This window comes from Rhinolophus sinicus, chromosome 17, assembly GCF_057876585.1.
Source record: "Rhinolophus sinicus isolate RSI-liver-muscle chromosome 17, RSI-T2T, whole genome shotgun sequence".
Lineage (NCBI taxonomy): Eukaryota > Metazoa > Chordata > Mammalia > Chiroptera > Rhinolophidae > Rhinolophus > Rhinolophus sinicus.
The window spans coordinates 2,484,793-2,497,896 of record NC_142517.1 but is presented as its reverse complement, the minus strand read 5'-3'; the positions used below and the strand labels follow the sequence as shown (position 1 = coordinate 2,497,896).

The window sequence follows — 13,104 nt, the reverse complement described above, 5'->3', positions numbered from 1 at the left end:
ACTGACTAGTAAGTAAAGGGACCTCACAGGCCATCTACCCCCGTCTACTCAGCCTCGGGAGAGAAAGTCTGCATTACCTGTTAATATGCAGCTAAGAAACAGATTTAAACTTTTCCCATGTGAATTTTCCCGCAACTGGCAGGTGTTTTATTTCAGATCCTTAAGTTGAATATGGCGTCATTTCTACCCAAAGTGACTGATGGACATTGAGCCTCAGGTCAGCACTGAGGATGTGCAGGTCTGTAAAGGAAGAGAGATGTAAAGACATTCCACAAGAAAAAAGTCACACCAAAACTACTGTATCACTACAAATTTTATTCAGAAACCCATCTTTGTTTTTTTTTGTTGTTTTTTAAAAAAAATTCCCATTATGAACTTGTTTGGTCATCAACTACAACACTTTCTAGCAGACATACGGTAAAAACGGCACGGCTCAGAATCGCCCCGATCGTTCCCGGTCTCTGGAGCGCCTCCTGTCACGCTCCCGTCCCCCGCCGCCGCCGCCGCCACCACCACCGCGGCCACGGTCTCTAGACCTGGAGCGACGCTCGCGGGACCGGGACCTCGATCGATGCCTGCAACCAAGGGAAAAAAACAACACGTTGGCATCCAAACCCAAACATGTGACATGAAACCACAGCGACTGACACTTTCAAATACTGTACCTCATCCAACTGATGACACTAACACAAAGACAAGAGTGGCCCATTTAACTGCAAGCCGCACTGTAGGCTGTGCCCTGACCCCAGACGTTAGTGCCAGGGCAAAGGGCACCTTACAACTGAGCGATGGTGTCCGTCAGGCTGATTTCAGGGGGTGGGCAGGACTCTTTGCCTCCCATGCTTCTTTTTGTTGCCAACAGGACAGAATACCAAGCATGTCTGCATTGCTAATGTACGTTTAACAGGAGAGGGATGAGAGCCACTCTGGGGGCGAAACTCCACGTCTGGAGGAAAAGCGCCGCATTCCACCCTCCGATATCTGGCCTCTGTCCTGTGAAACGACCGGCTGCATTTAAACACCACAACCAGACAGCTATGACCATACTCCATTCTGCTGGTGGTCTGCAGGGGCAAGGCCAAGAAATGCGCCCAAACCAACAAAACCCAAGAAGCCCCAGTGGAAATATGCAGTATACAAAGGAGGTTACGACCCCCAGCTAAGAGAATAAAACTGCACACACGAACGAGTTTGCACGGTTTCCCACTCGGCCGTTCCCTCGCTGAGTTACCGAGGTTGGACCTCTGCTTAAGTAGGAAGGTGGGCACACGAATATTCTTCAAAGAGCACGTTTTCTATTTCAAACAGGCACTACATTCCAAGCAGCGCCTTGGAGAGAACAGAAATGACATGTACGCCAAGTTTGGCTTGCAAATCGTCTGGAACAAAACACACACACCACCCAGACCCGAGCGTCAGGGCAGACACTCGACCACTCACTTCTTGCGCCGGCGCCCGTACAGCTCCCGCCGGAGCTCTCTGGAGATTGGCTTCAGGTGCATGAAGTTGCAGAAGCCGCCCCGCGTACACTCTCTGGGGGAAGAACCAGACAACGGTCACCCTGCGCTCGTGCGCACAGCCCTTTCTCCACACGCGCCCCCAGCAGCCAGGCTGCCCACACCTACCCCATTTCATACTGGCGGCAGCAGGCTTCTCGGAAGTCAGTCACCGGGGACAGCTCAGCATGGATGGGCTGTCCGTTGAACCAGCGGTTGTTCAAGTCAATCACGGCCTTCTCCGCGTCTTCTTCACGGCGAAACTGAGGAGACGCAACAAAAATGCTTGCCACCCACCTTCACCGCACCTTTCCAATGACTGATCCAAATATGTCGTGTGCTCACGCAGGTAAGGTAATTAAGGCAGAATCAAGCTGTACAGCGATTTAACGATTAGATAACGTTGTCATGGTCCAAGGTCATGCCAAACGTTGCCTTGGTTTTGCAATTCAATTGGTAAAAGAGTAAATGTAATGATCTGTGCAGGCAGCCAGTTTCACTAAAACCCACCCAGCCCTCCTGCTCCCACCCAAGCTACAGCTGGAGCACCGGGATTCAAACAGTACACCAAGCAGTGGCAAGTTCAAGGTTAACAGCTAGAACAACAGGCGAGCTTTCCTCATCCCTTGTTCACAGCCAGTCGGGAGAGAACCCCACTGGCATCTTGCGCCTACCTTCACGTACACGTTTCCGACCAGGTGGTCTCCAAGGTTATCACAGACATTCATCTCCTCGACCTCGCCGTACTTCTCCTCCATTTCTGTAAAGACCTCCTGAAGGAGGGACAGTGGTGTAAGGGTCATTACATGAAAGGTGACAGAGTAACTCCAGGACTCATGCTGGAGTGTTTTTATCAATGGGGAAGTTTTCATCCCTCCCAAACAGAGAAGGCGACCAGGCCTATCAGTGTCAAATACTCAGTATCTCACCTCAAAAAACTCATCATAGTGTTCCTGCATCTCAACGTCGCTCACAGCACCTGTCAACAACAGAGACCTCACTGGTTAGCGCAGGGACGGCGACCGCGAACTCTCGTGCTTACATCAACCTGCCACCGTGACACACCAGCTTATCTAGAGAACCCGACAAGGCTGCGTCCTACCGAAGCACTGAGCAGACTGCACCACAGCCAACTGGTACAATCGTCAAGTGTGGCGAGACTTAAACGCCCTGATGAGCCTCAACTCTGGCTACGAAAAGCACAAGTTTTAATTGGCATCCAAGGGCCACATTTTCAGAAAGTGAGAAGAAGGTTGACTCTCAACTTAAAAATTTTTTAAATGAAAAATTTCTTCCTTTTAAGGTTTCAAATAGAGGCCCAGTAATCACATTGGTGTTTCCCCCTTTATTAAAATGAAAGCTGCATTGGGGCGAGTGATTACAAGCTTATGTCCTGACTACTCTGATTACCAGCCACACAGAATTAATGCTATAAAATATTGATGCGATTAAAACCCAAACGACCATACTCAGTAGGATAGTCACCAAGTTCAATTCCAGTATTTTGAATGCTCTTTGGATCACGGGAAAGTTCAAAGCTTTGTTGAAGAAAGCATTCTTATTTTATATTCCCAAACTATTTTCTTCAAGTTTCTTCTCTGTTAATTCACATGCACTACGTGAAATCACACCCCTTCTGTGGGTAATTTTGCAAGTTTACACGCCATACGCATTATCGTCTCTACCCAATTTTAGAGTTTTCTTAACCTAAATCTGGGAAATCACAAAGCTGGCGTGTCATTAAGTTGATGTTCCAAATGGCTACACCAGGGAGCCCAGGAAGGCCCGAGAAGCTTCTAGGAGGGCCAGCTCAGTCTTCAATCATTATTTCCACAGGCCACGCTCTTGGAACTGGTGGCCTCATCTGGTGCCACCCACCGAGGGCATCTGAGCTGTGGCGCAGGGCTCTCTGTGCAGACGGCTGCCTTACAGCAGTTTCTAAGCTCTCTTGAAAGCATTTTTATCTTTAAGGACAAGACCTTCAATCTTTCGATTCTGAGTGATTTCAGTTCACTTTCTAACCCATGTGAATGGTGGTGGGGCACCCTCCCCGCATTTTAGTTATTTTTCACTTCCCAGGAATCCACCTCACTTTAGAACCCCAAACTTAATGAATGCAGGAACAGCGACTGCTCTTGAGAGCCTGCCCCAACTGAAAAGCTAGCGTGAGCAGATCTCCCCCCAAGGAGAAACCAGAAGAGCGAGGCCCATTGCAAAGGGCTAGTCGCAGTGCTTAAACTCACTTGCTGTCCCCATCAGAACCGTGAGGACAGACAGAACATACCTACACACTCCAAATCAGAGCAGAACTGAGTTGGGTGGAGGTTAAAATACGAGCTGCATTCATGGCACTCCCAGTGTTACATATAACACGGAGTATTACATTTCAGTAATTTCTGGCAAGCTCGCATTTGAAAATGCTTGATAGTGGGCGTGTTTTACCTTCTGTTTAAAATATTTGAGTCAATCAAAACTACTTGAAAGGCAGAAATGAGTGATTAAAAACTAATCAACTAAAAAATTATTTATATGACTTAATATATTTTAAACACAACTTAAAAAACACCCAGTTTTCTTATAGAAACATTCTTAAACTGGGATTCATTATTTAAGTTTAACCCAAGCATAGAAAGTTTTTTTTTCTACAGATGGGTCATGTTCAAAAGAACCATTTATTTTAGGAAACTGATGAACCTAGCCGGTTGAAATTTTATTGGAAGGGTCTGTTGTCAAATATTTCAGGTTTATCAACTTAAATTGGTTTTCTTCTTAAAATGCTGAATCAGAACTTCCTTTAATTTGTACAATCTGGACCCCAGAACTGGAATATTCAGTATAGCCAGACTTTTCTTTTGTAGCATACGCATAACAGCACTGTGAATCGCAAATAAAGACACAAAGAAAACTAACACAACATTCTTTTGCCAGTAAAGCACCCGCAGTCCGCAAGTAAACAAGCAGGGCAAAGAATTATGAAGTGTTGTTACTCCGTCACCTACTTTTCACTCATTTACCCCAGGGCAGGGTTGGTACAGAAATTATTTAATTCAGTCGACATATAAAGATTTTCCTCCACCTAATCATTTCACTTCTTTAAAAACCCAAAAACTAGCTATTTTAAACCGAGGGCTCCCAAGTCAATCCTGCTACCATCAGATTTGGGAAAAAATTCTCCACTATCAGGTCAGTACTAGCACAGGAAAAAGTTTAGTGTCTCGGCAGGAAAACCTGACAAGACAGCCCCTCCCTGAGGAAATGGGCGGTAACCGGGAGGCCTCCCCAGGTGGGGCCAGGACGAGCGCTGCCATGACCATTCCACCCCGTGCAGGTCACCCACAAATGGAGGGGCTCCGGGCCAGCGGGGCACTGCATGTAGGTCTGATCGCGCCTTCTGTCTGTGTGTCCAGCTTTCAAACAGACTGGTGGGTGAGAAGCACCCGCCCTGTGGTTCGGACCCTTGAGTCTACTGCGAGCCCAGGACGTCCAATTCATCCACAGGTGACTACATGGGTTCTTCAGCTCGAGGGCTCTAAAATTTCAGTTTCAGTTGTGAACTTCCCCATGACACTAACATGTACCTTGTTCTCTACCCCGCAGCAAATACAATATTCGTAGATCATATATATTTGCCAATACAGGAAGAACCGGTACTGTCTACTGAATGCCCATCTGGATCTACTGCCCACCAAGCACCCTGTATTTCCCTAACGGAGGGAGCTAGCTCCTGAAGGTGGAGGTATTTACGTAAAGTACCCTGGTTAAAACCTGAGTTGGCATAGGCTGGTTCTGGGGAAATGCGGGGATCCACGCAACTCGGAGGCCCCGCACCTGGGAAACACTCTCAGGACAACGCCCTCACAATTAAAGCATGAGCTCAAGAATGGCGTTTAAGGGGGAAAACCTAACAAATAAAATCTGAAAAGTAATTTCAGGAGTTTGTTTTTTAAAGGGGGAAAAGCTTTCCAACACTGCTGCTCTCGCAAGAGAAGCACACACTGGGCATTTGAGGCGCGTGCGCTCCCTGGGATGGGGTGACGGCAACCATCCAGAGAAAGAGCAGCAGCTCCAAGCGACTGCAAAGGGCGCCCTCTGCACTCCTTTTCTTCCTCTTAAACAAGTGGCCAGGAGTTCCAACGTCCAGCAGAGGTTTCCATGGGGTCAGTGGGACAAAAGCTCCCGCCACCTCTAGTGGAAGTGGTCCTTGACACTACAGCGGCAGACCAGGTGGAGTGGACGCTGAGCTCTGACACGCAAGCCCAGGGGACGGGGAAGGAACTTGTATGAACTTACAGCGCAAACCGTCAGCAGACTGGGAAGAGTTTTGAGGGTTACGGTAAATGTTCAAGAGGGCAATGGTCTGAAATACAAAACGCAACAACTTTATATTATGGAAAATTAAATGTAAACACTTAACCGGCTTCCTGTGGTGGTCGCTTCAGTCAAGACTCAGTGCTGAAAAAAGAGGAAGTTATTTCTTTCGAGCAGAGACGTTTCCTTAGCTGATGGCTGTCTCGGAGCCCTACACTGCAGTGCAGAGATCCCATGATATGCCAGCATTGTATTTCTGCTCGCAGAACGTCAAGACTCCATCTCCAAGTTCCAAGCCAGTTAAGAGTGCAAATAACTTGGCAGGCTACCATCAAAACATTCTCAGATGTTACAGAAAACTTTTAATGGACAACTGAGAAAGAAAAGCACCTGTGTAAACGATGACAAAATTATTGTATTAGAGAAATACAATAATTACATATCATGAAATCTCCACTCCCTAGAGGAAAAATTATAATGGTGAAATAAAAGCCACACTTATCGGGCAACTTACCGTTATCGATTCCTAAATACTCCTAAGATTGATTTTACAGAAAGAACTTAATAAGTGCCCGGGGTTCCGTCACTGTGAAGGCCAGTGATCGGCTGGTAACATGCGAATGTCACATGGATGGACCCTCTCCCGTTAACAAGTGTCAACCAAGGGAAGAAAGCCAGCCCGTGACCTTGCCCAGGACAGCCGCTGGAGCGCAGGCAAGTATTAAGTGCTTGCTGTATATGCCAAGGAGTTCCACCACCTTGTCCTGTTTGCAACAGCTCTATGTCAGCAGCTCAGAAGCCAACGTTGTTTGTCTCAATTAAGAGTGGGCTCTTTAGCACCATTGTTTTAAAAGAATTTCTCCAACTGTGGGACTTACAGTGTGAGCCGTCAGCCGTCTGTGCACTGTTTTGGGGGTTACGATAGATGTTTTGAATCAAGATGGTCTGCGGGGAAAAAAAAATAAAAAGGGGAATTCTACTGGCTGCTGTGCATATATTAGACAATTGCAAAGAGACAACTTGTTTGCAAATGGCTCAACGCTTGTTTGCTTCCCGCAAGTCAGACACTAGTTTTTCCGAAGAGTTCACCCAAACCATCATATTATGAAAACAGAGTTTGAGCAGTGACTTAGGTCAAGTCAGCCAGCAACCAAGAAGAAATTACAGTTATTCTGAGTGGTCCCACATTATTAAAGTGTTTTCTACAAGATAAATAATAGAACATTAACATTTTCTCACACTTTAAGCTAGCAGACACTAAGAAGTCAAAAAATTCACATTATAATCACGTTGTCCATACAAAATCACTTTTTAAACCGAATGCATAACCCAACTGTATGCAGTCCATCAGCTCTCTGGTCTCGTAGGAAACAGGCACACCAAATGGGTTTCCTAACTGTCACAGACACCTAGCACAGTTACATTTTCTGGGTGGGATCTCTGTTTACATAATACAATAGCTTAAAACATTTGCTCTTTTCCGATCCTTCTTTTAAGGGAAAAAAATCCTTTTAGCCCTTGTGCTTTAAACTGGATCAGGCAGACTTGAAACCTTACATTGTACCGTTCTTCTTAAAATCAAGTTGTCTGAAAAAACAAACCATGTTTAAGTTAGTAGGCTAATATAGTACATGAATCTTAACGTCCACATCACTGTAAGAAGCTCAAAAAGAAACCCACACTCAATTATGCTACATTATTTACAAGCTGAACAAATGAAACACCTGATTTAGAAAAATAAATGTTCAGTTTCAACATGTGTCCAAAACAGTTTTGTAAGTGGTTTTACAAAACCAGCCAGTTCCACTTCTAGTTACGTTTCAAGGGGAGTGGCTGTGTGCCACTGCTGCCGGGCCACCCACCTGGGAGAACGTCCAACAGCCGGACCACACACACGTGACACGCAGACCCTCCACTCAGGGCCCGGCACCTTCCCCAAGCCACTGAGCACTGCCCTGAGTCAACTCATCTCGGGGCTGATGTTTCCCAAAGCTGACCTATCTATTCCCCACTGGAACTACCAGTGTGTGACAACTCTGACGAAAAGCTATACGAAGCCCAATTACTCAACAGGAAAATTCATGTCAGGTCTCACTCAGGTAATCTGGCACGGCTGTTTAGTGAAAGAGGCTTCACTTAAAGGGGCAATGCAGTTCCGTTAAAATCAGGGGTGGTTACGATGACCTAAAACCAGCCAATTAAACTAAAACAAGATGCTCCAGTTAACACATATAACCGACCCCCCAAACTTTAATGGAATCATTGTCTTGATCCAAAGTACTCAAATTAAGCTTCACATTAACATCCTGAGGTAATCAATGATTCAGAAAGAAAACAGCCATGTGTGTCTGGGTAGCTTAAAGAAAACTGTGTAATTGCACAATTCCCCTCTCAGCCCAACACTTGGTGCATCTGTAAGTAACCACCCAAAATCAAAAAACGCAGTGGACACTTAAGATGCTTGGTTACTGCCCGAGCTATGGCCACTGGCTTAGTGGCGAGATTTACTTAATAAATGAAAGCACTAAAAAAATTACAATAAACAAAATTTAAAGCAAGTTCTCCAATATTCTGAAATTCGAGGCATGCTCAAAGGTATTCAAAGATATTTTTATCATACTAACCACTTGGTGATCAGGAATAATGGGGGAAAGGAAGCTGTCACCCCACTTCTGAAAACAAATTAAATTGTGGGGTTTTTTATTGGCTTAAATTAGAAAATAATAATGTCTTTTTCTTATATCAAAGGGCTGACTTTCCTACATAATTGTAGAAAACATAAATTTCTGTTGTGTTAGAAGTTTAAAACATGTGAACAGAAAGATGAGCTCAAAGCAGTCTGGCAGCTTCCAGAAGCCAGACACAATAGTTACCCCATGGTTCAGAGGATGCACATTCAGACTTCATGGGCGGTTAGAAGGATCTCAACAGCCCTCAGTCTGGAAAGACTGAAATATAGATTTTTCAAATTCCAAACACTCTGGTCAACATGGGGGTGTTTTCTGTCCCTCTTACAAGTCTTTCTCCCTTTAACTCATCAGTGGTCACTGAGGCACAGTGTGCCACTTGCCTTTTCTTCAATTCACCAAATAAACCATCAAAACCCCTAATTTTTGATTGAACTGAACTCAGCAGACCCAAGCCCAAGATAACAGGCCTCTCTCAATTAATCGACTAGACTGGCTACGAATAATTGAAGTAAATGCCCATCTTCTAATGTTAAGTTTCACGTTTAATGTTTCTGTGCCGTGAGGCAACTTGCCGCTTCCCTGACTGCGGCGCTAACAGAAGGGGCACAACCAGGGAGGGAGAACCCGGATGCCTGGCACCATGGGTCTGCGGGCAGCCACGCCAGCCTCTCCTGTAAGAGGGCTCCGTCCACCACTACTGTCTGGAGAGAGCCAAGAGCAGAAAGCCCACTCTGCACGTGCGTGGCTGGAAGAGGCTGCCTCCCGGACCCACGTCTGTTAGAATGCAGGGTGGGTGGCGAGGCAGCAAAGACTGGCCACAGTCACGGGCAAACACTAAAAACCTTAACAGGCTTCTTTAGTGACAACAGGGAATGGTGGTGCTCTCAGACCTGCCTCCTCCTCACTGGAATGAAAGAACACACTCACTTATGAACACAAATGGAAAATGCAACAAACAGAGAACAAAATAACCCGCCTAATATATGGAAATTAACTGCTTCTGTAAAGTACATCAACTTTTGACAATTTACATGAAAGCAGAAGAAAAGAAAAAAAAAAAAAAAGAAACAAACCTGGCTAAAGGTCGGTTTATTGTGCAACCGAGAGCATCTGTCCCCATGACGACATGCTCCAATTTTGAAATAAAATGAACAGTTGACTCTGTAAGGGAAAATAAGAGTGGATTATTTTGATGAGAAAAGATCAAACAGATGGAAAAACATAATCCATGCTATCAAACTACTTTTCTTTCACTTCGTAAAAACACAGGCATGTCGTTTTTTATTGGTGGCACTTACCGTCCCCTTCCTGACAATATTTTAGGACGACTTAGCCTCAATTTGCCCCTCTATAAACATGCGAGACTCTTTCAATGAAGGGCATGCTAACTCTCCTTCTTCAAATCCCTTCTTCTTTCTCTGCTCTATTGTTCTCTTTTACTGAAAGATCAGTCTGAAACTAACTGTAACGTAAAACGTATCTGTTCTTCAGCCTCCTGCGATGCAGTGCCCGCTCGGTCGACAAGAGTGTAGTGAGGGTCAAGATTCTGACTCCAGCTGCCTGTACCTGGACACGCCCCCCTACCCACCTCTCAGCGTCTCAGGAACCACATGTAACATGAGGAAAATGCCAAGCCGGCACTGTTCCGAGAATCAGATATAATGCATGTGTGCTTCATACACAGTACTCTTTAAACACAACCATTATCTAAATAAAACAGAAAACAAAGTCCAGGTTCTCTCACCCACCAAACCAGACCAACAAGGAAATTTCCAAACGCAAGTCTGAAGTAAATAATTCTGGCTTCAATACCCTGAAGACAAGCTACTGGGGGAACTCAACCTGTACGTTCAGTGCCGATTGCAAAACCCTCCCTCAATACTGTTCAAATACTTGGATGGTCCCGATCAAATCAAAACCAGCAATCCAGCCAGCGTGACAGCAATGCTAGGAAGCTGAGCAGATCTGTGATGAACTATGAAACCTTACTAGATGGGTCTCATTCAAATTTAGACATGCAGAGGTGGAAGGAAGGTTACCCTGTAGGTACATTATTTTTAGCAAGTGCCATATATTTAGACAGTCAACCCCAATCCGGAGTTAAGGTCGAAGGGCCTCAGTGAAATCTGATGGGCCATGAAGACTGACCAGCCACTGATGTATTATTAGGTAGCAATAGTCAGAAAAGTCTGAACTTCGAGGAGGAAAGTGATTATACTGCTACATATGTCTGCAAACTTACAGGTCTTAGCTCACCTAACTTGAGTATATAGCATTTTATCTTCAGAGTCACCTGAAAACGGAAGAGCTTATTGCAAAAATCTAAGAATGGGCAAAACCCATCTATGCAAGGAATACTCAACCATTCCATATAATTCAAATCCTTATTCCTATACTTCCAGAGGTAGCTTTCATTTCCTGATGCCCAGTTAGAGTTCAGTATATTAGTCAAAACTTTTCTAGCATAAACTTTGGTGATCTGCTGTTTAAACTACCCAAATAAAATGAAAAAATGCGAAAGGAAAGGTGATTTGCTATCACAGAAGGTATTAGAAAGGCTATCCCTATGCTTGGGTTTAGAAAATGTTCGTAACTTCAAATGCATCATTAGTTAAATATTTTAGATTGGTAGAGACCTACATTTTACTTCTAGTTTGAAAAAAAAAGTAGAAATCATCTTCATTTTTTACGAGTTGATTTTGTTTCCTGGAAACTAAAACCCCACAAGTCTTCCTGAAATGATGTTATGAATAACGTAGACAAAATAAGCAAATTTCTTGAATTAAACCCATGACTTTTACAACATAGGTCATAAGTTATTGGAATGAACCCCTGAAGTAAGAGCTTTGCAGAGTAACAGTGAAGACGCCACCTGATAGAACTTTTTACAAGAACAAGGAAAAAACAGTGCGCGAGGCCCAAGTCACAGCCCACACTAACGCAGGAAGAGGAGGGAAATCACCCTGCGTGTTCTCAGCCTCCTTCTGCAGCACAGCCACCAGTCATGCGAGGCCACTGCACAGGCGGGACCCTGCTGTGCCCTGCGACCTGCAGCATCTACAGCATCGGGTGCAGCGTCCTCCACAGCGTTTAACACATTTCACTAGTTACCCTTGACATGACACGCACCCCCTCCCTCCTTGAGAACAAGATCCAAATTTTATCCACCTCTGAGTCCCCAGAGATTGGCTTTGGGTTGACACCCAAGTGACTAAGACTGATGATCGTGCCTTGTGAGTTTTGCTGGGAAGAAAAGTACCCCCCCCCCCCCAAACAACACAGGAGACGCTGCCACGTGTAAAGGAAGGCATTTTACACGAGAGGCTGCATCCTGGAAAAGAGAAACAATTCAAACAGTGTTTGAAAAAGTGGTGTTAAGACGTTACCTCTGACAAGCTTAGAGACTTACCGTTAAAAACACACACTCGCCCGAGCGCGACCCAAGACCTGAAGAACCCCAAATGATGGCTTATTCAGAGTAAATTAAGCCAGACGCTTAGTCTTCAGGGTTTCAAAGTAAGAATCATTCTCTAATTGCCTGACCACATTTCCTTGAGACTACATTTCAGTCAGCGCGCTGGGAATCAAGGCGAAGGTGGCAAAGTCAGAGTTAAAATGTTAATTTTTAACCCAACAATTGACTAGGGAAGGCGAGCAACCGTAACAAAAAGAAAAAAACCACCTGTCTTCTCGTATGTTGCACATGCAGGTGTCTGAACGCAGGCGTCGTTCATGGTTAGTTAACTCAGGGTCCCACGACACTTTTCCACATCAATGTCTTTACGACCGGCCGACCCCACTCAGACGCGCAAGAGGCACGTTAAGCGAATAAAGCCCAGTGGTTGGGCCCCACGTTATCTGAGGACGCAACCCGGCAGCACTGGCCTCGGAGCCCTCCTGGCACAGCAGGCGCCCACGCTGCAGGGACCTGGTGACGCCGACAGCGCCGGCACCATTCACGGCGGCCTCCGAGCGCCGCGGGCCCGATGGCCGACGGACGCGGAGCGCCGGGCAGGGAAGGCCGCGCCGCCCGCCCGCGCCCATCGCCTCCCGCCAGAGCGCCCACGAGGCGGCGGCGGCGCGCGGCTCCGAGGCCGGAAGGGCCGCCCGCCCCTCCCCCCACGCGCGGGCTTCCTGCAGCCGCCGGGGCCGGACGCCGCTCCCGCCGCCTCCCCGGCCCGAGCCCCGGCGGGAGGCGCTCACTCACTTGTCTTTCTCGGTGCCGAAGATGGAGGCCAAGTACTCCGCCATTTCCCACCCGCCGCCGCCGCCGCCGCCGCCGCCGCCGCCGCCAGTGCTGCCGACGCCGCCGACCCTGCCCGACGCCCGCGAGAGACGTCACCCGGACGCGACGACGCTCGTCCCGCCCCGACGGCCTGTCGGCGCTGCCCAATCGGGCGAGACGTTGCCTGCCTGTGGGCGGGGATTGGCGCGCGCGGGCGGCACCGCCCCCTCCATTCGGGGGCCCGCGCGCCCTCTGCCGGCGGGTCCTGGCTCCGCGCCCCCTCCCCCGACCCCCGCCCGGGGAAGCGGAGCGCGCAAACCGCGGCCGCGGGGGAAGGCGGCGGGTGAGGGGCTTTTGTACGTAGTCGCTTCAGGCTGAGTCAGCG

The 13,104-nt window shown here is 47.0% G+C and overlaps 1 protein-coding gene across 5 annotated transcripts; it reads right to left on the bottom strand.

Moving 5' to 3' along the window:
- Positions 1 to 295: 295 nt before the first annotated feature.
- Positions 296 to 12,852, bottom strand: U2AF1 (U2 small nuclear RNA auxiliary factor 1). 5 transcript variants are annotated; one of them, XM_074324804.2, is made up of 9 exons: positions 12,702 to 12,826; positions 9,568 to 9,655; positions 6,683 to 6,749; positions 5,787 to 5,853; positions 2,426 to 2,475; positions 2,171 to 2,269; positions 1,626 to 1,759; positions 1,441 to 1,533; positions 296 to 575 (listed from the first exon to the last, which is right to left on the bottom strand). In XM_074324804.2, the coding sequence occupies exons 5-9, from the start codon at positions 2,453 to 2,455 to the stop codon at positions 434 to 436; spliced, it is 498 nt and encodes a 165-aa protein (XP_074180905.1). In that variant the 5' UTR covers positions 2,456 to 2,475; positions 5,787 to 5,853; positions 6,683 to 6,749; positions 9,568 to 9,655; positions 12,702 to 12,826; the 3' UTR covers positions 296 to 433. The 5 variants fall into 5 exon arrangements, with proteins under 5 accessions (XP_074180905.1, XP_074180903.1, XP_074180899.1 ...); XM_074324802.2 differs by lacking the exon at positions 5,787 to 5,853 and having other exon boundaries at positions 12,702 to 12,852; XM_074324798.2 differs by lacking the exon at positions 6,683 to 6,749 and having other exon boundaries at positions 12,702 to 12,851.
- Between the last annotated feature and the right edge of the window lie 252 nt (positions 12,853 to 13,104).

What these genes read in the sequence shown, in the direction of transcription:
- U2AF1 (XM_074324802.2), bottom strand. Translation starts at nt 12,745, where the DNA reads ATGGCGGAGTACTTGGCCTCCATCTTCGGCACCGAGAAAGACAA. An exon ending in TTCGGCACCGAGAAAGACAA is followed by an intron (nt 9,656 to 12,701) that starts GTGAGTGAGCGC and finishes TTTCCCTTACAG; the next exon opens with AGTCAACTGTTCATTTTATT. An exon ending in TACGGGCGCCGGCGCAAGAA is followed by an intron (nt 576 to 1,440) that starts GTGAGTGGTCGA and finishes CCTTGGTTGCAG; the next exon opens with GCATCGATCGAGGTCCCGGT.